The sequence below is a fragment of the Pempheris klunzingeri genome, chromosome 2 (assembly GCF_042242105.1).
Source record: "Pempheris klunzingeri isolate RE-2024b chromosome 2, fPemKlu1.hap1, whole genome shotgun sequence".
Lineage (NCBI taxonomy): Eukaryota > Metazoa > Chordata > Actinopteri > Acropomatiformes > Pempheridae > Pempheris > Pempheris klunzingeri.
The window spans coordinates 29,776,930-29,802,834 of record NC_092013.1 but is presented as its reverse complement, the minus strand read 5'-3'; the positions used below and the strand labels follow the sequence as shown (position 1 = coordinate 29,802,834).

The following is a 25,905-nucleotide window of genomic DNA, read 5'->3' as shown; positions in this document are numbered from 1 at the left end:
CTTGTCACATGATTTGATTTGTGTGACTCAGCTACTTTTGTGAAAGTGAAACCAGCAAAAAATGGCACTCAGCTCCTCTTCCAGCAGCTGAATGGATTTAATGTAGATGATAACAAGGGTTTGCTAAGAAAATGGTCCTTTTAGTTTACGTGGAAGCTAACACCTGTTTGGCTCTGCCTGCCTTTATTATGGAAAAGTGCTTCAGATTTCTTCATCTTCCAGCTGTCAAATTTCACGTGTCAGTATTTTATTAAACGTGTGCATGGCCTCGTCCCCGGCCTGTAAATATTTAATGAGATTCATGCTCTCGGAGTAGACTACACCATTGTTTATATCCTTTACTTACTGCGTGTGCGTCCCTGAGGAGAAATCCAGCCACTGACTTTGATCATCTGTGATGTAGCTCAGCCCTTCCTGCCGTTAGTGTTCGAGAGGCCCTCGAGAAAATCGATCTGAAACCACAAAGGTTGTTTATACAGCAAGTGATGTTGTCTGAATAATTAATAATTAGTCTGGATGGACGGAGTTTAGAGCAAAGCACTTTGCCTTTTATAGTTAAGAAACAAAAACCATCATTTCACTTACTAAAACCCTGAAATCAGTGTCACTGCAGGAGCATTCGTGAAGTTTGTGTTTCTGCTTTTATCACCTGGGATGTTTTCTGTCATGTCAGCTACAGAAGCAGAACCGTCCGTCCGTCAGCACACCAGATTCCAGCGACTGGGTCGTCATCAGCTGATCATTTTCTCTGTCTCTGATGGACAAACCCTGTAACACATGGACATAGAGTCACAGAAGTGAGGAGGCACTGCTGGTCCTTTGTATTATCAATCATTCATTCCTGCTTTTATCATTTCTGTGTAGCAGTATCTTTATATTTATATATTTTACAAGGCATGTGCTATATTTGACATGTCTTTTGCTGGACCACTGCTCTGTTTGGTTGTAACAAGTTGATTCAGGGACAATAAAGTATCTCATCTGAGGTTTATACAGACATGTGACAGAAAACCAGCTGTAGTAGTGACCTACTGTGTGTGTGTGTGTGTGTGTGTGTGTGTGTGTGTGTGTGTGAGGGGCGGGGTCCACATGGCACAGCCAGCCGCAGATGTGTCCCGGTCGCTCACACTTAGTTTCCGCTGTCTCGGTTTATTTCCTACACACACACACACCGCGGCTGCGCAGTCGCCGGCCCCCCTGGTACGGAGAGCCCGGTCGGGGATCATGATGTGAATGCGGAGCGCCGGAGGAGGTGTGGGGAGCCGAGGATCAGCTGAGATATGTGAGTGCTGTTGTCTAATGTTGATCTGTAGTCATCCCGCCTGTTCAGCCTAAACATCATGTGCTGATGTAATGCGCCTGTTGGGACTCGTAGTGCTCGACTTTACGACCATATGGAGCTCAGTGGAGCTGTTTCCACCCGTCATATCACCACTATGTGAGTTTGGAGTGAAGTCCTAGTGTCACTGTGGGAAACCTATGATGTTGCTTTGGGGACTTTTATCTTGGACACTATATCAGTTCCTTAAAATCGGACCTTTTTCCTCGTCATAGAAACTTGTTTTCATGTTAGTCCCAAACTCTCGGAGCAATGACCTCATGACAACAGCAACTGTGAGTGATGAGGATGCTGAGGCAGCTCCAGGTGACCTCTGCTTTACGCTACACACTGTCTGACTTTGGAAATTCATATTTGTGTCCGTGTCTGGAAGTCTTTTGCCTGCATTTGCAAGAAAAACATGTTAATGCTCACTCAGACTAGAACCACGTGAATAAATATTTCAGCATAACTTGCAGCTCGCTGACTTACATTATGCATAGTTACATGCTTGGCCGTGATTGGCTGCAGCTCTCCGTCTCTCTGTGTGGCAACAGCCTTCCCATCCACCCAGCAACTCCCTATTCCTCATGCCGTGGTGATTCTCTGCCTCCGAGGGCCTTTTCTGCAGCATCCAGCGTGGTAACCATGGCAACGGGAGCCTGACCCTGGGTGTGCAGCTACAGAGCAACTACAGGCTTGACCTGAATTCCTCACCGCATCCAAGGCAGGCACACACATGACTTGGGCGGCTGACCTGCTTCTCATTGTTGGTGGTCGGGGAGTGTCGGAGGACGCCAAGGCGCCGATACTGCTGCAGCGTTATGATTGGCCTGGTGTCGTTGGGCGAGTGTGTGTGTGTGTGTGTGCATGTTATCTGCGTGCATCAGTCACAGGTCTGCTCGGTGGCGGTTAGTGGATGTGGTGAGGAGTCAGCTGGAGCAGAGTCTCTGTGAAATGTAGTTTTTCAAGCAGCCAAAATGATCAGGTCTTATCTTCTGTGCTGTGAGGAGTGGCTGCTTGTCTCCCTCTTATGTAAAGAGGAAGTAGACCTAACATCTTTTTTCACTTAAGCTGTAGGTGAATTTGATCAGCATTTTTCACTATTTGCACGACTAAGCAATGAATCGATGAATCTGGAAATGAACTGGCAGATGAAATAATACTGGACTCTGGCATGATGGCTCGTGTCTGTGTTACCATCAAATCCCTGCCAGCTCCATCGTCACCTGTGGAGCCCTTCGGTCGTCTCGTCGTGCGACTGGGGCTGGTAATAAGTGGTTTGTTTCTGAGGGGATGTAAATGAGCAGATGTTGTGGATTTAGACGCTGCTGACGGAAAATGAAAGCGTTCATGGAGGCGATCCCTGCACAGCCCACGGCTCAGCTGTAGGCTCCCTGAGGTGTCAGCTTGTTGTTGGAGCCAGACTGTGTGGGAGAGCCTATTTCTGTCCTTTCTCCAAGGAACCTCTCTCTCCCATCTCTCTCTCTCTGTCTTTCTCTGCCACTCGATGCAGAAGTCAGCTCAGTCAATCGTCGCGATGCCTCCTCTACAGGTTAAGCGTTCAGAGTAGCAGCTAAGAGGAAAAGCCACTGATTGACTGTCTTTGAGAGGCTGAAGCTTCTGCCCACAATCAGTAGAGAAATCAATGAGTCGATCAACACGAATCCAAGCAGTTTCAAACATTCACTGGTTCAAGGTTCTCAAATTAAGTTTCTGTTCGTTTCTTTGTCTTGTGAGACAGTTAAAGTGATAACGTTTCGTTTTTGGCTGCTTCAAATTTCTCTCAAACCCAAAAGATGATTCATGTACAGTGTTCTGAAAGAGAGAGATGAGTAAACCAGCTGGAACCAGAGACTGTCCAGGATGTTGTGTTTAGCATGTTTAGCATCTTTTTAAAATGATGTGTCAGTTTTATCAGTGTGGAGCTGAAGGGATTAGTGGAGTAAACTATGAGACACCTCGCTCCCATGAATAGGACTTTGCAGTGAATCTGTGTCGGTATCCAAAGAAAATGACAAATACAGGACAGCAGAGGACAACAGAAATAAACCACGGGGGTGTGGAGACGCAGCAGGACGCTGGGAGATTTGGACAGTTCTGAATGGTGTCTGCTTGTGCCATAGATTCCTGTGTACTTCACCGCGGTTGGAGTCTAAAATAGCGTAAAATCAGTGGGGAATGTGAATGTCTTTGCTGACTTTAGAAAAGGCAGTTGTGCCGAATCTGATCTTAGTTTTTATTCTCTGTGTGTCTTTTAAAAGCCTCCTATTGTGTGTGTGTTTGGGGCCGGGAAGGTCTGGCTGCCCTGAAACCATGTGAGTCACACACAAACAATGCAATTCTCTGTCTTCTCCCCACCGCTCGCTGCTCCTCTGAAATTAGACTGGAATCAATAAGGCATTTACAGGCAGTGACCCACATTTGGTCGTCTCACATGACGATGGGCTGTTAGTGGTATCCAGCCAGCGCTGTTAGATGTGATTGAAGAACTTCCTTCAGTCGTCAGCGTGTTGGAGCACTCGTTGATGTCACTAGCGGCTGTGCTCAGGGGGGATTTTGTTGCTTGCAGCCTATTTTATGGCTGTTTGTTTTGTGTTGTAGATGTGATGGACCAACAGAGGGCGCTGCATTCAGGTTGCCTGGTCTCAGGGGTTCGTACGCCTCCCGTCCGCCGCAACAGCAAGCTGGCCAGCCTGGGACGCATCTTCAAGCCCTGGAAGTGGAGGAAGAAGAAAAACGAGAAGCTGAAGCCCTCAGCAAGTGAGTGTGATGTCGTTCTCGTGCCTCCATGAGCAGCAGCGGCGGCTGGTTATGAAGATGGAGGCTGTGTTTGCACATAGACCCACGCTGCTGCACATGTTGTCATGTTGCATGAAATCAGTGGAGCAGTTTGATAAATGTTTGTGTTGTTTAGCGGTGGAGAAGAAGGCAGCTGTACGACAGAAGAGAGATGACCTCGTCAGGAGGAACCCAGGGGAGACGGAGACAGGTGCAGAATGACACACACACACAGACACACACACACACACACAGACAGACACAGACACACACACACACACACACACACACACAGACAGACACAGACAGACAGACACACACACACACACACGTATAACTCCAGGCTGATCTCAGTTCACTGGTTCAGCCAGATGATGCCCCACTGCCCTGCAGACTCATTCCCGTCCTCCTCCACTGTGCCCTGTTTGCAGAGTCAGATCTTGCTTGCGGCAGTAACGGTGAAGATCCCGACACACCGACTCACTCCGATGGCGAGGGCAGAGACGAGGAGCCCGTGGCACCGTTGGCCAGCACCAGTGAGGAGCTGGGCAGCGATTTAGAAGCCTCAACAGGTAGAGTGCAGTACGGACATGTGAGAGATAACTCACTCTAATGCACAGCACCTCTTCAAGTTTGTCAGGCTGACAGGACAAAGGAGACGAGACCTGTTGTAGCTGCTCTAATAAATACGCTGATATAATCAGTGGATCCGATTACTCTATGCAGTATCTCTCAAAGTGTCAGGTCCCTCCGCTCTACGGGCCACTTTAGCATCTTTCAGCTCATTGCTTTGGTTTTATGGCCCACAAATTTACTGTTTAGGTTCGTTCTGGCAGCTCTCATCAGCCTTGTTTTCAGCCATAAAAACCCACTGTGCACAACCTGCTCAGCTCCAAACAGCAGACAGACAGCAGCTGGTGAACATAGTGGAGCATTTAGCAGCTAAACAGACACATATTTCCCTCAAGGCGAGGTGGAGACCAAAAACAGAGCTAAAAGAGAGAAGATTTCTCAGATTTGTCAGCAAACACGAACCCACACATATCACCCATATCAACCTGTGCAGGGTCGTGTGGGCTGGTGATGATCTCAGCTCATGTGAGGCAACAGGTGGGGTCGCTAGTGTATCAGAGGGTCACCACGTACTGGAGCTGGACCAATAAATGCACTAGGCCATCATCGGCTGATGTCAGCTTATTGCAGATATATATCGTGTCTGTGTATATGTCAGCTGATAGGTAACAAGAAATTGGAGCAGAGAAATGCCAAACTAGGTGTGAGGTCCTTTAGAAGCATTGTGACTGTTGCAGACTTTATACACCAGAGAGCACCGACACATTTCTGGAAGATCCCACTGCCAGTGCTGTATGTATGGTCACATGTGTCTGAACAAATTGGTCGGCATATCTCATGTTGATATCAACACTGACCTGAAACACCCTGTATCAGCTGGGCATGACAACCATGAAAACTGTCATTCACACCAGTTAACTTGAAGTGCATGTGTTTGGACTGTGGGAGGAAACCCAGGCAGACATGTGGGGAACATTCAAACTGTCCCAAACCACCACGCTGCTGGTCAGCCCAGTGTTGGTGAGAATCAGTGCACCCTGTATAATGAGCTTTAGTGATCCACATGCAGAGTAAACAGGAGAGAACAGGCGAAGCTCCCTGAGAGAGAGAACTTCATCATGGTTTTTGCAGACAGAAGAAAAAAAGGGATATTTAAACAGCTGTTGGATGAAAGGAATGAGCTCAGTAGTTTCTTTTTACTCTCTTACTCCCATTTACTGTGTGGGGATAGTAAGTGAGATGCAGCCTAGTCGGTAAACTGAAAGCCCTTCTTCTCTGTGTGTGGTGGTGGCAGGTCATGAGGGCTATATGTAATGTAACTTTTGTCATTTTTACCATTTAATTTATTCAGTTTTGTACTTTATCCATTGAATGTACACACACCAAACAGAATTTGATGTGTATTTTGAAATATTTCTACCCAAAGAACAATTGCAAAAAAATCAAGCAACAAAATGTGTACATGCACTCAGTCAAAGGTTTAAGATGGTAGCTAATGGGTGACTGCGTTGGATTAAAATGAGAATCTTTCCTGGTTGTTCAGTCTCTGATTGTCCACCAGGTGGAGACAGAGACTTCCTAATCAGTCCACCCACTGCTTCTGTTGCTGATGTTTCATTTCAGTACAAGATGTGACTGAGGATTCAAAGGCGGTGGGAGATCCCAGTCAGAGTGAAGATGGAGAAGATGAGAGCACCACGGTCAGCGACCCCAGCGACGAGCAGTTGACGGGGAAGGTGGAGGCCTTCGAAGGGAAACAGGAAGTGACAGCGGCCCAGCCTCAGAGACGAGTCAGCACCTCTCCTCCACCCAACGTGCCGGTCAAACTGCTCACCAGACTGGGCAGCCTCGACGGTGAGTCCAGCAGGTGAGCTCTGACATGAAGCCCCACTGGTCTGCAGCACTGTCTCACTTTGATGACCTCCACCCCCACCCCCCCAGGTGCTCCTGCTGTGCCGGCCAAGAAGTCCCCGGCCACCCTACCCAGGAACTTCACTCTTCCCAAAGACCCTCATGGCTCCCTGTTGAGAGGCAGGATCTCCACTCCAACCGGGTCCCCCCACCTCGGGGTGCTCCATCCACAGCTGCCCCCCAGCTGCATCATTGAGGAGCTGCACCGGGCCCTGGCCACCAAACACAGGCAGGACAGGTGAGACTCCTCCAATACCTGGACATGACATACGAAGTGCCCTTATATAGGTCCTATTTTGGAGATTTGTGATATAGGATTTATGATAGGGGAGGGGTGCACACATGGTTGTTTTTTTTGAAAACACAAAATAACAAATCACGACTGATTATCAATCAATCAATCAACGACTGATTGTCGGATGTGTGATCTCAGTTTCCAGGCGAAGGAGGCGCGCTCGTCTCTGAAGCGGCGGCTGGACGGCCGTCTGTCCCGCACATCCAGCACAGAGAGAGAGCCGCCTGGGGAGTCGGAGAGCAAGAAGGAGTCTGACGAGAACAAAGAGAACTGGCGTCTGGACGAATACTTGAGCGACCAGGACAGCTGGAACGAGTCTGTGATCTCTGGTAGGTCTGCTGACAGGAGACATGTGGAGCAGCATTCGCCTGCTATTATCTGCCTCTTCATGTCCAAATCCAACAAAATCTGGGCACGCCGTCGGTGGATAATGCAGCCGCGTAATCTCTGCTGGTATTTGTTTACAGCGAGAGCATTGCAGGGAGACTTACAGCCACGACGAAAAGCAGACTTCCTGGTGTTAAGTTTCAGCAGCCCGTCAACATCTGCTCTGGTGGCCTAATTCTCGGACATGTGGGTCATCGGTGCACAGACTCTGGGTGAAAAAGATTAAAAGAGTAGACTGTGGAGTCACGATGGACGTGACAGACACGCACACCACCAGCATGAGGGTGATTTGACACAATCGTGATCTGGTGGCCACAGAGAAAACTATGATTATGATTGGTGCCATGTGGACGTCATGATTGTGCACGCAAGCCCACCGCCATGCTGATTTTATTTAAAATCCTAATGAAACCGTCCGTTTCAATTATGTCACATCGTCTCTGATAAATCACATTTTGTCTGTTGGTTTGGGACGGAGGGTGCAGTTCCTGAATTCATCCAGAATTAACCCTGTTTATGGGGAAAATGGAAACCCTGTAAATGAGCTGCAGGAGTCCACGGCTGAGACGGGAGGCACTTCACATGTTGTAGCTTTGTTGGAGACTGGTACTCAGAAAGCCACTGAACAACTAACTGGAAGAGAGTGTCTGTGGTCTACTGAGTCTGTAATGTGGCTTTCTGACCATCAAGCTAGGGGGTGCTTCTCTGTAGCAGTCTGGTCCAGGGTACCAGGAGTGAAGCTGAAAAACTGCAGTTTGGCTGAAGCGTTGCAGTAAATAAATCTGCACAAGAATGGCCTAAAAATGAGTCCAGACCTCAGTCTGATCCAGGATCTGTAAGGTCCCAGTCGATCCACATACACTGACTGGGGGACATTTTTACTCTGATTCATTAGTAACATTGAAGAAGTTACTGCATGTGTAACACTAACTGCACACTTTACTATGTCGAAATAAGACACAGATTTGTATTTGATCATGAGATTTTAGGTCATATGAGAAAGCACAAAAGCACACTGTGTGGTGATTAGCATCAGTTCGCTGGGTTTAGCAGGTAAAGTATGTTTGGCAGCTCAAAAACCGCCCTGTCATCATCATTGACCTGATTTTGTGCCCGACCACAACAGGGACCCTCCCGCGCAGGATGAGGAAGGAGCTGCTGGCGGTGAAGCTTCGGAACCGACCCAGCAAGCAGGAGCTGGAGGACCGCAACATCTTCCCCGTCCGCAGCGACCAGGAGCGGCAGGAAATCCGCCAGCAGATAGAGATGAAGCTGGCCAAGTGAGTGGCTCTGTGTGGACCCACATCAGACCGCCATCAGCCCCCCTCCCATCAGCCCCCCACCCTCCCGTGCCCCGTGTATGTCTGCTTCATCACTCGTCATCACTGTAGTCTACACTTGGGCTGCATGTCTGTGTTCCTCTGCACCGTTCTACCAAATGCTCCGTCTCTAAAGGAGCACTCCGGTGTTTCTAAACTGTCCGAAGCTGTAAGATGTTTTCAGTACTCGGTTGGAACAGCAGTGCAGGCTAAAGCCACCTAAACTCAGTTTACTGACTGCTTTGTTCAGAGTTTAGCAGCACAGACACTCGGGGGGGAGTGTGAGGTTAAACTATTGTCTGACAGACAACCACCATTTGTGGTTACAGTGGTTTGTCGACGTGGCTGGTGGCTTTGGTCTTGGTCTCTGCACCAAACTGGCTCACTGAGGACTTTTGGCAGAATCAGTGTTTTCCAATTGGGCATGTTAAGCTGTTTGGTCTGAGACACACCTCAGCTGCAATCAGAAGAGACACATTCATGGCCTCTGGCCCACACTTGATTACTGTGGCTGTCATGTTTTACCTGCGTCTGTCCATCCCCTGTGATATTAGAAGAGCAGGCAGACACATGAAGAGTGTGTGTCCTGGTCACAGTTCAGTTCTCCCAGGCCTGCTGCTGACTGACAGCAGGAGGGGACGTTGGACCAGCGTCTGGTACAAAAGTAATTGAGCCAACGTTGTAATATTAAGCCTAACGTTAAACCTGTTTTAATGAATTTGTAACCCCTGTGGGGCAGCCCAACAACCTGCAGACGTGTCAGCAGGTGACTTAATACACAAAGCAGTATTTCCACCTTGAGTCTTTCTAGTGAAAGTCCCAGTTAAAGTCTTCATATCTGCCTTTTTAGCCGCTAAATGCTCCACTTTGTTCGCCAGCTCGTCTCTAGCATTGTCTGTCAGCCCTTTGGTGCTGGACAGGTCCAGAGTGCAGCTGGTTCATCGCTGCTTCTTCACCGAAAAACGTGTTTACGTCAACAGCCCTGTGATTAAAGGAAACCTGTGGAGTTTTTGACCTCTAGTTGTGCTATTGAACAGTTTTTCTGCGTAGGTCCCCGTTTTGTATATCTTATGCACACACACACACAAAGACACACACGTGTGTGCTTGTGGGTTGGTGCCACATTATTCCACTGGTCAACGGGTGGCAGTAACACGCCAAGAGACATGCTGCAATGTATCAACATTGGCAGAAAAAAGACTGTAAGCTAGTAAACATGGATTTAAAAACTGGAAGTTTCAAACTTCAGCTTTTTCAAATGTTTCACGACGAAGTAAATGTGTTCAACGCATGTTGTAGCCCTCAGTGATGCACACACAATGCATTTTGCTGAGAAACGCTAAATGTAAATGTTAGCGTTATTTGTTTACTAGAAACATTCCCAGAGAACCTTTAACCCAAGCTCAGTTTTATCAGTTGTAGTAAGAGTTGTTCCATCACTGATACCATTATCGGAAACGGCTCCGGTCCTGCCTGAAAGCCTGGAGTGGGTATCAGAGAGTCCAATATCACGCCATTTATTAGCCCAGAAAAAGGTCAACTTGTTGTAACCTGTTTTAACGCTGCTGAAGAAGAACTGGTTCATCACAGGATGACAGCTCAGTGATGATCGCTGGCGTCGTGCCCTAGTACGATACGTGAATACTGTCTCCTGCAGGCCGACAGTTCAGCACACAGGCTGAGATAACACAGAGAGAGAGAGATGTGATGAGGTAAAAAAAAGGGTAAAACATTTGAAAAAAATTAGAAGCATTGATTGGAGATTGTTGTTTATTCTTTTGTTCTTGTTTAGTTATGAATGACTGTCACTGTAGATAATAAAAGAAGGTTCTATGTCATTAACCTGAGCCAACCTAAATGATGATAATGATTTGTATATATTTATTTCTGTTGGTGTCAGATCGACGCTCATATCAGCTGAAACAGTATCAGGAAAGAAGAATGGTATTAGAACACCCCTGGTTGTGTTTGGGACTTGAAGGGGTGATGATTCAGGCTTTCGTGGTGCTGCTGAGATGAACTACATTATATTGTTGCTGCTAAACATACCTGTTACTCCCAGGACAGAACGCTGCAGTAAGCAGTCATAGTGAGGCCATGTCATATCAGTTCGTTGTGTTCTTATCGTTCTTACTCTGCCTCTGCCTCTCACAGAGCATCATGTCATCTTCAGACTCCATGCATGACATGTTTCTCTCTCTAACTAAGATTTTGATGCATGCTGTCTAAAACACAGTCGCGTGTCACTGAGTGATGAGTGGTAAAGAGCAGAAAACGCTATCATGATTCAGTTTGGCGACAACAAAGGATTTTTAAAATCATTTTTCCCTTTCCTTTCCTTGGATGCAGCTTTTCTGGGTCAAGCGGTCTGGTTTTTGGAGTGCGGAACAGGATTTTCCGTAAGGCAGGGGAGGAATGCAACACAGAACATAATCGTATTTGTCGTGTTATGTAAAAGGCCATAGGCTGTTGTTATGGTAACATTAATAGGATTAACAGCCAAATCAGGTTCTGTTTTTAGTGAATCACACCGTGGCTGGGTGTGCTGGTGAGCTTATGCAACGCTCAGAGTGGGAGGACGAGGGTTCACTCCTCTCTGAGAATGCAGTCACAACACCAGATGTATGGTTTGGACATATAACTTCATCCTGGGGCAGTGTGGCCGCCGGCTGATGGCTCGGGCAGCACAGTGAAGCCTCAGCTGTCTTGTCAGTGAACGACTGAGCGACTTTATGGACTCTCAGAGAGTTAAAGCTGCTCCTGTAGCTGTGTGCGCTTTCCCCTCTGTGGACTATTAACACATTTAGTTGTTTTTCATAACTTTGTCAAGCAGGCCGATGTGATAATAGCCTGTTAGCGAAATGTTCACACCTCAACGTGTGCCAAACGCTGCCAGTGCTTTCATTTGAGGTTGACCTGCCATCGGCTGCCGATTCTAGTAGAAACAGAAGCTTTTCTTCCCAGCGAGCGACAGACATACGGCAGACTTCTAATTAGCATTTTCAGCTCACCGTTAAAGTAAACAACTGTCCGCTGAAAGTAGCTGGACGGCCTTCAGACTGAATTACATGTCAGTTTACATCATGGGAACATGATAAACACACTGAGGAAGTCTGCTATTCAGATGTTTTATTTACACACTCTGTTGCCCATAAAGTTGGAATCAAATGTTTTTTACCTCTTCTCATGAAATGATTGTGACAATGTGATTTATTCTTGATCAATAAAGTTTATATCTTCTCAACTTTATTGATCAAACTCTTCCAAACATATCGCAGGGAAACCTTTGCAAACTGTGTATTCAGGCTTTAACTAAATTGGGGGTATTGAACAATTATTCCAACTTTATGGGCAACAGTGTGTTATAGCTGTGATGTGTGTTTATCTGTGTGTATTTATGTTCATCGCCCTTTCAACAGATGAGTTCAGCTGATGTAACTCCTCATTTTAACACGTTAATGTTGCTCGTGTCACATTCCTCATGCATTACAGCATGTTGTGACATTTCCTGGTATGATATCTGATATCTGTCTGTTTACATGTGACGGCTGCTAAGACCGTCTATAAGAAGGCTTGTTTTTTAACCAGGACTCTTATCAGGAGCATTCGGGTCATCCTAAAGTGTTCGCTTCCCACGAGTTGACCGAGAAGCCACAAAATGTGGTACAGTAGAGGCTGTCTGTGAACGGAGTGCCCCCACTGACAGAGACCAGGAGGCTCTGTAGAAGACACCTGTGTGATTGTATTTTTTCCTCGGGTTGTGCCACAGTGGGTGCTGTAGAGCTGGCAGAGTTGTCACTGTGGAATCAGACTCGACTTGTCTCATCCATGGAGCAGCTCCAGAAAGTGACGCAATATCACAGATGGTTTCCTTCGTCGCGTTGTTCATGTTCGCACACACTGATTTCGCTCTCGAGATGAACTGAGATCGTCTGTGATGTCTGTGCGTAAAAAAATACACTAAACAATAACACGTTAATTGTTATGTAAGAAGTGGAGAAGGAAATACTCAGATCCTTTAAACCACAATATAGAAAGAGTCAAAATCCTAAACTACAGAAGTAAAATCGTAATAATACTCCCTCTGAGATGCAGTGGAGTCAAAGTATAAGGTTGAATGAAATGCACTCAAGTAAAGTATCAATACCTCAAAACTGTACTGACATATACTAGTGTAGTAAGTCAGCATCTTAGAGATAGACAGCTCTGAAGTTGTAATGATTTATTGTTAAATGATTCTTCAGTTATCAAAACATTTAAAGACAGAATGTGAAAATAACATTATTATTTTTACTTAGAATTTTAGTGTATTATTTAATTGTAAGTTTGATTTATCACTTTAATAAAACATACAAATAATAATTTATCGATTACATTAAACGCTATAAAAGTATGATTGTTCCAGTTGCCCAGGCTGTGAAACATCATCCATCTTCATTCGTCAGTTTTCTTCTTTCTTGTTTAGAATTGGTCCGAGTGAGAAGGTGGGAGTCTATTTTGGGGAAACTAAATGGGATCTGTTTTTTTCGATAGTTCTGATAAATATTTGGGCACTATAGCAAAATGAACTGTGTTACTGTTACTGTTAAAAGATAGTTATTCCACAGCTTAACACTAGTTGCATCATTTTGGCAGCGTGAAGGTCACCGTTGGCGTCGATGAGCTCTGGGGGGGCTGGACGCCTGTGTGTCCAGGCTGTGGTTTCATCACACACCCAAGAACCATCACAGGTCAAAGCAGCTAATTAGAGAGATGAAGACTGTGAGGTGGGTGGGAGAGAGAGCCGGCCTCCGTTCCTGTGCGACCACACTGATTGGAAAACAGGCCAGCCAGTGTTTGATGAGGCTTAATTCATTTACGGCTGAGCCTTATACTCTTTCTACCTTCACTGTGAGAGATGACTAAGGCGGGGTGACATTCATAACACACTGCTCATGAGCTTCTCTGAGCGTGGCGTCATGCTTCCCCGTGTGCCTGGTTCCTACACACTCACCGAGGCATTTCACGTCTGCGTGTCGGTCTGGATAGCCAGAGTAGCCGTGCGGGAGTCTAATGTATGTGACGTTATTATAAACCAAAGCTCACGCCTCGCTCCATGTGAGCTTCTCCATGTGCACACGGACACATTCCAGCGGGTGGTTGCAGAATAGCAAGAGGCATCGGGAGCTTAATGACTGAACTCCTGTACATGCCAGAGAGGATGCTGGGAGCACGGTGGCCTGTGGTCTGCCCAACAGTGAGGCAAAGCTACATCACAAACAGCTCAAACTGCTTATGTAAACTGGATTCTGGGTCACTCTTACGTAATAAAAAAAGGGAAGTGATCAATCGTGTGTGATAAGGGGAAGCGTGACAGCAGGATGCTGGTTGTGGACCAGGTCCTGGTCCAGGACAGAGGTCAGGGATCTGTGGTGATCAGGGTGGAACATTACTGCTGTAGTTCAGTCTGTGTCTGAGTGCACTTCAGTATTGAGCTGGGGGGGTACACACAATTATCACGCTTCACTACATATATACATAATGCTGTTTTTTTTAATTCAACAGTGGTTTATTGAACAAACTGGGGCTCATCTTTTCTCAAAGTAAGACGTTTTTCAACTGCGCTTTAACCAGCTACAAACTTGAAAGAAAATCAAAATAAGTTATCTCTCAAATAGATAAAGATATAATGAAATAAATATCCATTCACATGCAGTATTTGAAGGATCAGCTACTTGTGTTCCTATTAGCTGCTTTCAGCTTCACATTAGGATGGTGCAGCACTTACTGTGTTTTCACATTTTCATTCAGAATTACCTCAATATGTTCTTCTAATAAATACCACGACCAAAACCAACAGTGACCCTAAGCAGTGCATGTGTGCGGCTAAAGTCTGATATATCTTCGCTATACATCTTCTTCCTCTGTACCACCGCTGAAAACACTTCACTGTTGCATTGTGGGACAACATGTTTCTTTGTCACCACACACACACGTTGTTCATTTTGGCTCAGCTTCACACACACCCATGATGGAGTTAGCAGAGCAGCCCCCCAGAGCAGCAGGACCGTTTTCATGTAAAACCACTTGAATCAGACGTTATAAAGTGAAGTTACACAACAGAAGGGCACAGCAGTATGTTCCAGAAGGTGTTTCTTTTAGTTTGGACTATTTTGAGTAATTAGTAACAAAACTAACTGTTAGATGCAGCCTTGGTGTGAAATGTTTCGGGCACACGGATGAAGGGACTCCAGTTCCCGAATAGAGGACAGCAGGTGTCTGACAGGAGGAGCTTTGGCAGAGGCTGCTGTGGCCGTGGTCCAGACGCCGTGTTAGCAGCCTGGCTCCGCTCTCTCAGGTGCTGGGCCGGCTGGTCAACCAGAGTCGTCGACTCGAGTCAGAGCCGTGGACAGCTGAGGCATGCCATTGTTTGGGGTGACGGCACCATGTGCTCGTCTGCCAGCGTCTGTGTCCTGCTGACCACATGGTCTGCCACAGGACGTGAGCATGAGCCCCTCCTGGCAGCTCCACAGCAACAACAAAGGCTGAAGGGACCCTCTCTAAACTGTGCTCTCTAAACATCCATCCTGTGCCACCGATTGTGTACACACTGAGTGAATCATACTGAATCTGTCGCATTGAATGAGTCGTGCTGAATGGAACAGAGCGGCATTGTGGAGGTGGCTAGCACGCCGTGTACTGCCTGAAGCTCTCGTGGCAGTGTCTGAGTGCTGTGAAGGGCCTTGGGCAGCGCATCTGTTTGTACAACATCAGGAACAGAACAGCCGTCATCGCGGACAGAGAATAATCAGCGATTTTCACCTTGACTCCTGTGCAGAGCAGCAGTAAACATGCCAGGCAGCGTGATGCAGAGGCTCGCTGTGCAGAGGCTGGCAATGAAGCAAACAATGTCGGCACGTTTCGGTGAACAGGTCGAATTTTTAAAGCCACTAATAAGATTAAAGCAATTCAGATTACTCTGGTGGAATACATTTTTGTTTGTAGAAAAATGTGGGTTTTGTTCAGCCAGTGGAACATTATCAGGATATGTGTAGGTTATAATGTGAACACATTTTTACTGGAGCTCCTGTAGACCAATCTGGCAGCTGATATGTGTTTTTGTTGTCAGACACTGCTGCCATCACGGCTGCGGCAGAGTGGAAGTGACAGTGAACGGTTTATCGAGTGTGGAGGCTATTCAGTCTCTAAAAACTAGTCTGACATGGAATTATTCCACAGGTGTTAAAGGAGCACTTCAGCATTTCTATCCTGGGTCCTCTGTGTCCACATCATGGTGTCTGACTGGCAAAAGTGTTGGAGCTGGTCCAGTAGATCACCTCAGCCAGCAGCAATGGCTGTAACGTGATCCTTTGGGACAACTGCACCTGATCACAGTAGGTCCACTAAAAGAGCTTGTTTGATCCACTGACAGGCTCAGAGTGTTATTCTAAGTGTGTGACAGCATCATGGAAAGGATCCCTACAGAGAGAGACCTGGAAGATCCTTTTGGTTTAACCACAAACAGCACACACACCAGACTACATTCACTAAAACAGGGATTTTAGAGAACAGGACACAGGAGCTGCTGCTCTGCTGCTGCCTCCATCAGTTAGTAACTTGGATTCAGCTCTTTTCTTGCCTTTAACCTTTTTTGAGACAGTATAAATAGACAGTAAAGGAAAAACATGACAACGTAACAACAATTTAAAGTATTGTTGTAATTTTCAGAAGTTCTTCGTCAGAGACTCAAGTGTAAATTTCTCCATTGTTGCAATGCAATGATTTAACTAGGATACAAACACTGTGTTCTTACAGTACTGCACCAGTCAGAAGTATGGACACATCTCATGACGGTGATCATGTCAGCGAAGCAAAAGGTGGATACTTAGAAGAATCTAAAGTATAAAACATATTCTGGCTTGTTTAACACTTGACTGGTACTCTCTATCTTCACTCTTCTGCCCTCTGGCAGGAGTATTATCTGTAGATATGACAATAAAACGACTGAATTGAACACAAACACTGATCAAATGTGATCACATGCAAGGATAGGTTTTGATATTTGACAAAGTTTTGTTGCAGGGAGTCAAATGACACCAAAGTGACAAAACTGAACACAGGTCAGTGTCTTTTTACTCAGGACATGTAAAGAAGTAAAGAATAGTAAAGAAAAACCAAGAAGCAGTAGATAGTAGCACCGCGGTGGAGTTTCACTGTACAGCTCTCTGTAAATGAATATTGAAAATAAGAATAAGAGACTTTATAGCCCCCAACGGTAGATGTAGTCCCCACAGAACGTCATTGTGTCGTGTTCTGTTCATGTGTGCTCCGATGCAACACGTATTGAGGAGCACACGGCATGTTGCATTGATTTAGTTGAGCTCTGCTCTCTGCAGCAGAATGCAGAGCAGTGTGCCGGCCCTGGACAACAGAAGGGAACCCTCTGCCTCTAAATTTAGCTCTCATTGGCGAAACACTGCAGCAGCAGCCGTGATCGATGGCCGATCTACGTCACAGCCCAGCTTGGCTTCCCTCCGCCACGGTCCCTGCTGATGTAGAGATTGCATTTTCTCTCCCCCGTTCCCCTCTGAGTGAACCGTCCCCGCTCCCCCGCAGGGCTCTTTCTGAGAGCTAGCTACAGTTTACTGCAATGATCTGTACTCTGGTACATGCTTGGCCGCAGGAATCCTCAGCAGCAACCCTGAGCTGAGGACATCGTTATATAAAAATGACACCGTGAAGACCTTGTAACACTGCTGAGATTGTGCTGCAGCCCGCCTGAAGCTGTGAGGAGGTGGGGGGGGTCGTGATCATGTATCTGATGACTTAGAAACGTAAAATTCCCAGAAGCATCAGTGTTTTCTGAATTTCCAGTCAAAACGTGCAGCTTCTATTTTTGTTACCTTCTGCTGTCATGTGACGGCCTGTGGGCGACCCTGCAGGAGAGGCCGGGGGGAGGCGAAGGACCTGGAGCTGGCAACAGTTATATAGCAGCTATATTGAAGGTGGTCTTTATTAGTGGTTAAGTCATACAGCTCGGCGAAGACTTTCTTTTACCTAAAAGTTACAATCTGACCAAAGTAGGATTTCTGAAACATTTTGGACACATTTGTCATTTTTTCATGACAGATCAGTTCATTAATATTAAACTTTCCTGTAACAGGAGATGTGAAAATAAAAAGCCTTGTACAACCATTTGATTAATTTTGGACTCCAGTTCTCTGTCCCCTCAGCAGTCAGCGCCGTCTAGTTGGCTTGCTACTGGCCAACGCCATAAATTCACGGGTCACAGTTCTGCAGCAGAGTTGAGCGGTGGGCTGCTCCACACTGACACTGATTTGTTATATGTCAGTCAGTTAATCAGACTTTCAGCAGCTCCCTGTGGAGACACGGATATGTGTCCCAACTTATTTTAGGCTGTGGTGTGTAGCAATGATACAAACAAAGGGAGATTATTAACACAATAGAAAACCAGTACTGTTAAGTCCTTTCCCATATGCAGATAAGGACTGTATCACTAATCAGATGCATCAACAGCCACATCACTGCCAGCACACCCCCCCCTTAGAAACTACTGGCAGACATATACTGTGCGTGCAGAGGTACCATAGTTTACAAACTGTCCTTTGACAGAAGTAAGTGAACCTGCAGCGTTGGTGGTTCCACCTGTGAAGGGGGTTTAACCAGATTAGCCTGTCTGACCTTCAGGTTCAGTTTAGACATTCAGCAGGACACTACCAACATGAGCTGTCAGTGACTCCATGAATTAGACTCATGTCATTCTGTTTTATTTACATTTCTACTACAGCCTTCTGCAATTTGAATTAGCTGTCAGCTAACTGTGCTCAGCGAGAAACCTCCTTGGCCGTGCTCGTTAAGGTGTAACTCAGCTAACAGGATCATATCTGCTGCCGGGGCTGCCTCGGTGACATGTCTGTGTGGAGAGAACTCCTGTCAGCGTGTGTGGGGAGTAACTGCAGACAGGACAGAAGCGGCAAGAGAGGCAGAGGGAGGAAGACACAGCAGTGATGGGGACGAAGGCAGGAGCCTGCTCACAGTCCGCTGAGCCAAGGAGGAGCCAATAATTGGAAACTTGTGGCACATAGACCAGTTTCTGCTGACACCACCGCTGAGCGCAGGACAGAGCAGCTGCTGTCCAGGAACGCTATAAATAACTGAGTGTTGCACCGGCCACACAGCAGCTGACTGCAAGACAGCAGTATTAACATTTTTACGTCCAGCTCAGTGCTGCTGTTCTGCCACTCTGAAGTTTGAACAATTAGATTTAGTGGAGAGAGATTTTCCCTTTTCAGACAGTGAGCGCTCCACGAAGGCCAGAAATACAAGTGTCAGGACTAAAGGGGGCGGGGGCAGTATCGATCATTTCACTGACCGTTTCCTTACACGTCGCTGATCTTTGATCCCCTTTTCTTTCACTTTGAGAACTCCATTTCTATGAACTGTATTCAACACAATAGCAATAGGGAACCGAGGCTGTCAAACAGCAGCAGGCTGCTCTTCCTTGTGTGACTGCAGAGAATATTTTCAGTTTCATAATCCCTTTCACCCGAGATGAAATATTAATGCATCCTCTGCTCGGGTTTCCCTCCCCGTTTTTTTCCCCCTGAGGCGAGAAAACTCAGCTAGGCTAAAACGATCACTTCACTTCCACAAAATCCAGAAATGTTTGAGTGCTCAGCGTTCCCAGCAGTGAAGAGCACAGTCTGGTACAACAAGGACTTGGCCTACTTGGGGCATAACACTGAACTGATTAATTAAAGAGGAAACACAGAGTGATTGATGTAGCAGTTTCAGACCAACAGTCCAAACTGCGCCACCTATGGACAAGAGAAGTCAGCTCAGCATCTAAGGGAAAGTTGTTCTGTAGCTACACTTGTGTATGAAGCACTTTGATGTGTGTTTGACCTGCAGAACGTAAGTGTTCTGTTAACTGGAGCATATTTTGTGCTGAAGAGTGCAGTGTCCTCTGTCCTCCGGGTCACTTTGGGGAGACACGTTATAGGAAGAAAGGTGCTTTTTGTTAAAACTGAATCATTTGTTATGTAATATTAAAGTAAAAAATGTCTTTATACCATAAAAATATCTATTTAACAAAACGAATAATCTTTACTTTAATGCCAGTCTATGTAACTCTTGCTGAATAGTGTCCACAAGAGGTAAATTACAAAAGATAATGATAAGACCTAGAGAATGGTGTAGCAGCAGCAGCACAGGCAGAAGGTCATAGAGTTATACAACTACATGCTAACATTAGCCACGTATACGGAATGAATGCAACAGGGTGTCCCTTATCAGGAGCTGGGACGAATGCCTTAATTATGGACTGCTCGAAGGGCATTGTCCCACTTACACCAAGGTCATTTGCCAAAGAAAAAAAAAACCACGACCATAATTTGTATTTTCATGCATTTTGCAATCAAATTTTTCACAAGTCGTAACTTGTCATAAGTTGACTCCTAGGGAGAACAATCACTACCATCCCATTATGTTGTTTTAAGGGAAACGCTCCCTCATTGATACCTTTGGCTCAGCTGTTAACCAGAGGGCTAACGTAATGCCAGCAAGATTCACAGTCAATAACGCACCTGAAAACAGCAAAGACAATCTGACAGTATGTGTCCCTGCCCACAAATCAATGTCAAGCTCCCAGGTAGTGCACCAGGCTATGAGGCCGATGTGACATAGTGGCCAAACCGTGTAGTCACAACAATGACGCTTCATCACGTGATGCTATTTGGCCCAAAACGACTTTTTTCCACAGACTCACATTGTGAAAGAGATGATACATTTTATTGAGCGTCACAACCCCCATGAAATGACTTGTTTCACTATCAGAACTGAATCCATTCGGTCCGATGAATGAATGAAGTTTGGAAAGTCTAGACGAGCCCTATGATTAAATAATCTTTATCAGCATTCAAGTTAATGGAGGGACAACCGGCTCGGAAGGCCCCAGGCACTAGTTGGCCATGCTCAGTGGATCTGGGTAAAAGTCCAACTTTTTGGGCTTCATGAGCCACTGAGCAGCTTTCATAGGAATGAATGGAGCCTCCAGCACTGTATCCAGACCTCCTCATACATCCATGATCAATGTGTTTCACCAACAGGTGAATGTGGTGTTCATAGGACGAGGACCTGAAGGAGGACAGGCACTCGTGGAAATGAGTTAGCTCGTTAACGTGTTCAGTAAATTGTAAAGAGAGGGTTTGACAACGCTGCCGTTGCTATGGTTACTCTATAGTTACTGCTGTGACCAGCACATTCATTTAGACGGTGAACTGACAGTTTGACTGGAACTACTTAGTAGGTGTCCATTGTCCTCCAGCAGCCAATCAGAGTCGAGTATTCGCCCCGAGACTTACCCAACAATTAACTGTTAGAGAACTGTCAGAGGCTCTTTGTGTCTTTGCCTGTAGGTGTCAATATCAACGTGTCTGAACTGCTGCTACTATTTCCTGCCTTCTTAGCTTCCCCTGCAGAGAATCTGCTGCCTGAGTCACTGTGTTTGTGAGGGAGTCAAAAGCTATTTATGTTATCATCATTTATGTGTGTGTGTGTGTGTGCAAAGAGGATTTTGCAGCTATCAAAGCTTAGTGTTCAGTGCTGCTGAATGTAAGTGTGTTTTAAACCCTCTGACTGATTGCTGTAGGTGAGAACATGTCTGTAGTCAGCGGAGGGTTCAAATAATGAGGCCAGTGTGTAGTTTGTGCCTCTGTGGCTTCACTTGAGGAACATCGCTCTCAGGATGTGCCTCTTCAGTTTCTATTTGTGCCTTTATAGTGAGCAGCATCACAGCCGGGCATCAACCCAATTACAGGATGCAGTTGGCACATGTTGTGAAGCAGTTGGGGAGACGTAAGCACCGGATGACACGTCTGCACATATATGGCATCAAGTGAAATTCTCAAATTACACGTTGTCACCACTACAAACCATCCCTGTCCCACATGCAGTAATTAACGTTATACAATGGCTCTTTTCCAGGGATGTAGCTGTGAGCACCCTCTAATTGAAACATCAAAAGTCTCAAAGCCTCTGCACCCACTCACTGGTTGTTTTCCTCTCCTTTCTAACCCCATTTCAAATTAGGGTTAGATCACCCCCCGTGATCAGAGACGTGACCCGAGATATATGCGGCTAATTTTGTTTGCTTGTCACCCACTGCTACATTTCTCAGGCTATGAATAGACAGATACAGTAGGGTGTGCATGTGTCCATTGTCCATCCCCAGCATTGATTCTGGCTTCCCCACTGACTGTGAGATTATGCAAACAGAATCAGAAATGGATTTTTAAATAGGTTACATCTGCCGGGTTGACTAACGGATGTCCATTGTTTTAGTAAATTAGAGTTGGTTCGCTTGTTTCAGAACAGTTAATGTACTTTGGAAGGATTCCAAGTCAGATATTAAGCCATGCTAGCAGCATGGCTATAGACTCTTTGTCTTGTTTTATTTTTTATGGGTCAAATTCATCTTAAAGGGTCTACTTTGGATTTTTTGAAGCGGGGTAGTATGAGGTACCTACTTTGGAGAACCAGGCAGGAGTCCTGTGGACGGGGGCAGCAGAGTGATGTCTTTTACCCACCTAAATAAAAAGGCCCACCAAAAGAGTTTCAACATGTTATATTTAGAATAATTTTCACTGCTTTATATTGCTGTCAGACTGCCGTTCTCTCTCTTTGTTCTCTTCAAACACACCAGACTCCATTGACAAAAACAATAATTTTACCTTGCAGAGCACTATGAATAAGTACCTCATACAACCCCACTCTAACAAACCTCCAACACTGCCATTGAAAACTAATACTGGACAGGTGCTTTCGCTCACAGAGCCACCAGAAGGAAGCGACAGTAGAGGCTGTTTGAAGTTGCCTCCTCCACACTGTGCTCCCTGTCGGCTGTTAAAGAGCCAGACACGATCCCCCACTTGATCTGTGGACCCCGCCAAAGGTCAGAGCCTCGGAGACAAACAACTGGCCGGACAAAGAATCGATTCTTGGTTTCATGTCTGAGTCTTTGAATGCGCCCCATTCATCTCTCATCAATAGCACAGCGAGCCTTTGAACAGAGGGAGTGTTCAGAATGATTTACTGAGTTTTCTTCAGAACTATATACTCAAATATATATAGAAATGTTTATCCAAGCAGTGTTGTCCTCACAGCCACAGTCTTAACCATGTGACCCCGCAGTGGGAGACATCCAGGTCAAACACTGAAACACAACAACGTTACATAAATGCAGAGCTTCTGGTAGGCTACAGTTAAAGAGGGGTCCTTTAATTATTCCTGGCAACTACCCCCCCCAACTGCCCCGCCTGCACCCCTCGTTCCCCAGGCCGTCCTGGGCTCACTGTGACTCTATATCCGACCGTGGCACTCCAGTCCCCAGGCTCTCTGACTGAGGGGAAGGAGCGAAGGATTAGGACACACCTCAGTGGGCAGTAGCAGGCCGCCGCCCGGCCCGTGGCGCCTGACTCATCCCATTCTCCTCCACTTTTCATGGGCTGACATTCCCATCAGCCCCTGCTCTTACAGGCAGCTCATTGCTTTGACATGCTGGTGAGTTCTCCAACAAACGAGGAACTTTTACCTCTGACCGAGCAGAGTGGGCGAACACTTGTGAAGCGCAAATCGCTGCAGGAGCCTGTGACTAAAGGCCCAATAGGACTGTTTGGCCAAACATACACAGGATGACTCACTGCCTTTTATGGTACTTGAATTTTGTTTTTACGTTGAATCCACAGCACTTAAATTTTGGAATGTGAAATACATTGGATGCATATTTGTTGGGGTTTGGGGCTGCTGTGTAGCTGCAGCAGATTGAACTCACTCAGTGAACTGAGGCAAATGCCTTTGACCTGAAATGTTTCCCCCCGCAGACCACACATCCTACTATAGCTCTGCTCCATTTAGCACATCGACTCCCCTCAGCTTCCAATATCGCCATGTTCGTGGTCCTGTTTTATAAGCCCTCAGCTGAAGCTGTCACAGGACATCAGGCTTATTATAGATCCAGGTGCCATCAGCCCTGTGATTAGTTTCAGACTAATAACAGATAACAGTTGTCGCTCATAGAAGGTTTTCCATTGTTTTGTCTTTGTCATAGTCGGGCTTAAATGCACTGAAAGTGACTTAGTAGCTCAGACTAATGACTCGAGATATTAAGTCAGTAGCTGAGGCGGCAGTAGACCGGCAGCTCCCGTGTTCTGTGAGCTAAAATGACACGATCAGGTTATCAAATCTATCCAAAGCCATTCTGAAGCGCAGGTGGCGAAGATGGCAAAGTCCCTGGTTTTTTCCAACTAGTCTTGGGAGGAGCAGTTGCAGTGGACAGTAAGTACTTCAGGGATCTTTTTGACAATTTGAAATGATGCCAGCGTGCCCTGCTGTGAACCCAGGCTTAAAAACTGTCTGTCCACCTCAATAATTTGGAGGATGAGGGGTTGTCCTGCTCCGAAAAAGACACAGTGTTCCCAGTAAATGCCCCTTTCTCGGTCAGCACTTGAAGCTCCTGTGCTGGTCAGAACAACATCAGATCTAATTTTCTGCTCTCCCAGTCTGCCGTCCATTGTCCCTGCTGCTGGTGTGACTCATAGCTCCCAACAGCTGGAGTGTGAGTACGTCGTGGTCTGCTCATTTTCTGACTAATTATTAAGTCAATTTTAATACGAGCTTGCACCTTTTTCTCTAGTGGGTCGTGACTGGGTACCTTTATTTAACCTCTGTTTATTAAGGGCAGGGTGTTTATGTACTCTGGCTCTGCGCTCAGCCACACTTTGCACCTCAACAGTGCATGTGAATGGGCTTCAAGTGGGGGCGGCCCAGTGGACAGCTCGTGATCAGCTCTGTCCACAAACACATGGAGCAGTAGGAGAAAGAAGAAGCATAACAAGTTTTCAGATTTCTGATTTAATTTACAGTTGCCACTGTTTCATTAAGTTATGTTAGTTAGAACTTACTGTTACCAAGATGTCTGTTTGTCAGAATTATATTTTTGTATTTACTAATAATTAACTAGGGAAAAGCAGTAATGTAGGGTTTTTTTATAGCTTCAGGAGGCTAGCTTCTCAGCTAGCTGTGACCTGATGTTTGGCTTAGTTTTTAGATGGTTACTGCACATTTTAAAGGTTTGTTTTCACAGAAATTACACTTTTTGTTTCATAAAACTTGTCAATAAAGTGAGATTCAGGTCCTCATTAATCCATAGGGCAGAATTGACCCTTCACTACTTCAACCAGGCTCTGACAAATATTCAGCTGTCACATTTTTCCTCTTTTTCAGGCTGGTTTTGTGGATTTGTCGTACAGGCGACACACAGATTCATTAAACATCGTTTGCATGTACTACCCAGTGTGTGACACAAAACCGGTAGTAAATTAGCCAAGAAAGCCGGTGTTGTCCTCTGTCTGGATGTTCAGGTGACGTGGTGGTTCGTGTTGTCAGGTGTTTCACTCATATTCTCCTTAATGGTCGCCGGAGCTCTCAGCTCTCTGTCATGAGCTTCAGTTTGCAGCTCAGAAAACGTGTTCAAGTGAGCAGGACCTCTCTAAGCTCAGTATGTTCTTCCTACAGGAGGTTTGTCTTGGGGTCGAGTGCTGTCTCAACAGCTGTGTGGCAAATTTAGTATCAGTGAATGTCGGGGGTGCGGGGGGGGGTTTATCCTGGAGTCATGTGAGGAATCCTAAAACTGAGAAGTAACAGGCTAAATGTGGGTGAGCCAAACCTCCACAGCTGGTCAAACAGGTTGGACGCATACAACTAACACAGTGATCCAAGTATCAGCAACAGGGTCTGTTCGTGTCCAATCCTTGTTAGTGCCGAAATGATCTGTGTAATCCATCAGTCATGGTAATCCATCAACTGTGATGAGCTTTTTGATGGTTTTTTTCCTGACATTTATGGGCTAAACACATTGAAGAATAAGTGACAGAGGAATAACCAGTTGCAGTCCCGGTCCTACCCGTCCTGCAGCTCCACCCATCAGCATCTCTATCCTATCATCCTCTGACACCGTCCTCAGGTCACTACTACATACTGATGCATGCTGCTGCCCTGTATCTACATCACATTACCGTGTTTTCTGTTCACTTTAGTCCCACTTATTCTGCACATTGGTCTGGCTTCAGTTCAGTTATTTGAAATGTTTGGTTTGAGTTTAGTTGTTAGTTGTTAGTTTGAGTGTTTCTGCTCTCATCCTGGGGGTGTCCCTGTCTCAACGCTTCCACACATCAGCCCACAGTGACTCAAACTAAACACGTTCTTGTATGTTTTTACTTGACATTTTATTTGTATGTCAGTGAACTATAATGTTTTTCCACACC

General features: G+C 46.0%; 1 protein-coding gene across 1 annotated transcript in view; it reads left to right on the top strand.

Moving 5' to 3' along the window:
• phactr3b (phosphatase and actin regulator 3b) overlaps positions 1-25,905 on the top strand; it is a 41,634-nt gene that overhangs the window by 10,944 nt on the left and 4,785 nt on the right. Inside the window, exons 2-8 of the mRNA XM_070848291.1 lie at positions 3,923-4,081; positions 4,236-4,310; positions 4,531-4,671; positions 6,296-6,526; positions 6,614-6,821; positions 7,017-7,207; positions 8,392-8,545. Of these exons, the coding sequence (XP_070704392.1) occupies positions 3,923-4,081; positions 4,236-4,310; positions 4,531-4,671; positions 6,296-6,526; positions 6,614-6,821; positions 7,017-7,207; positions 8,392-8,545 (1,159 nt within the window). The remainder of the gene's footprint in view (positions 1-3,922; positions 4,082-4,235; positions 4,311-4,530; positions 4,672-6,295; positions 6,527-6,613; positions 6,822-7,016; positions 7,208-8,391; positions 8,546-25,905) is intronic.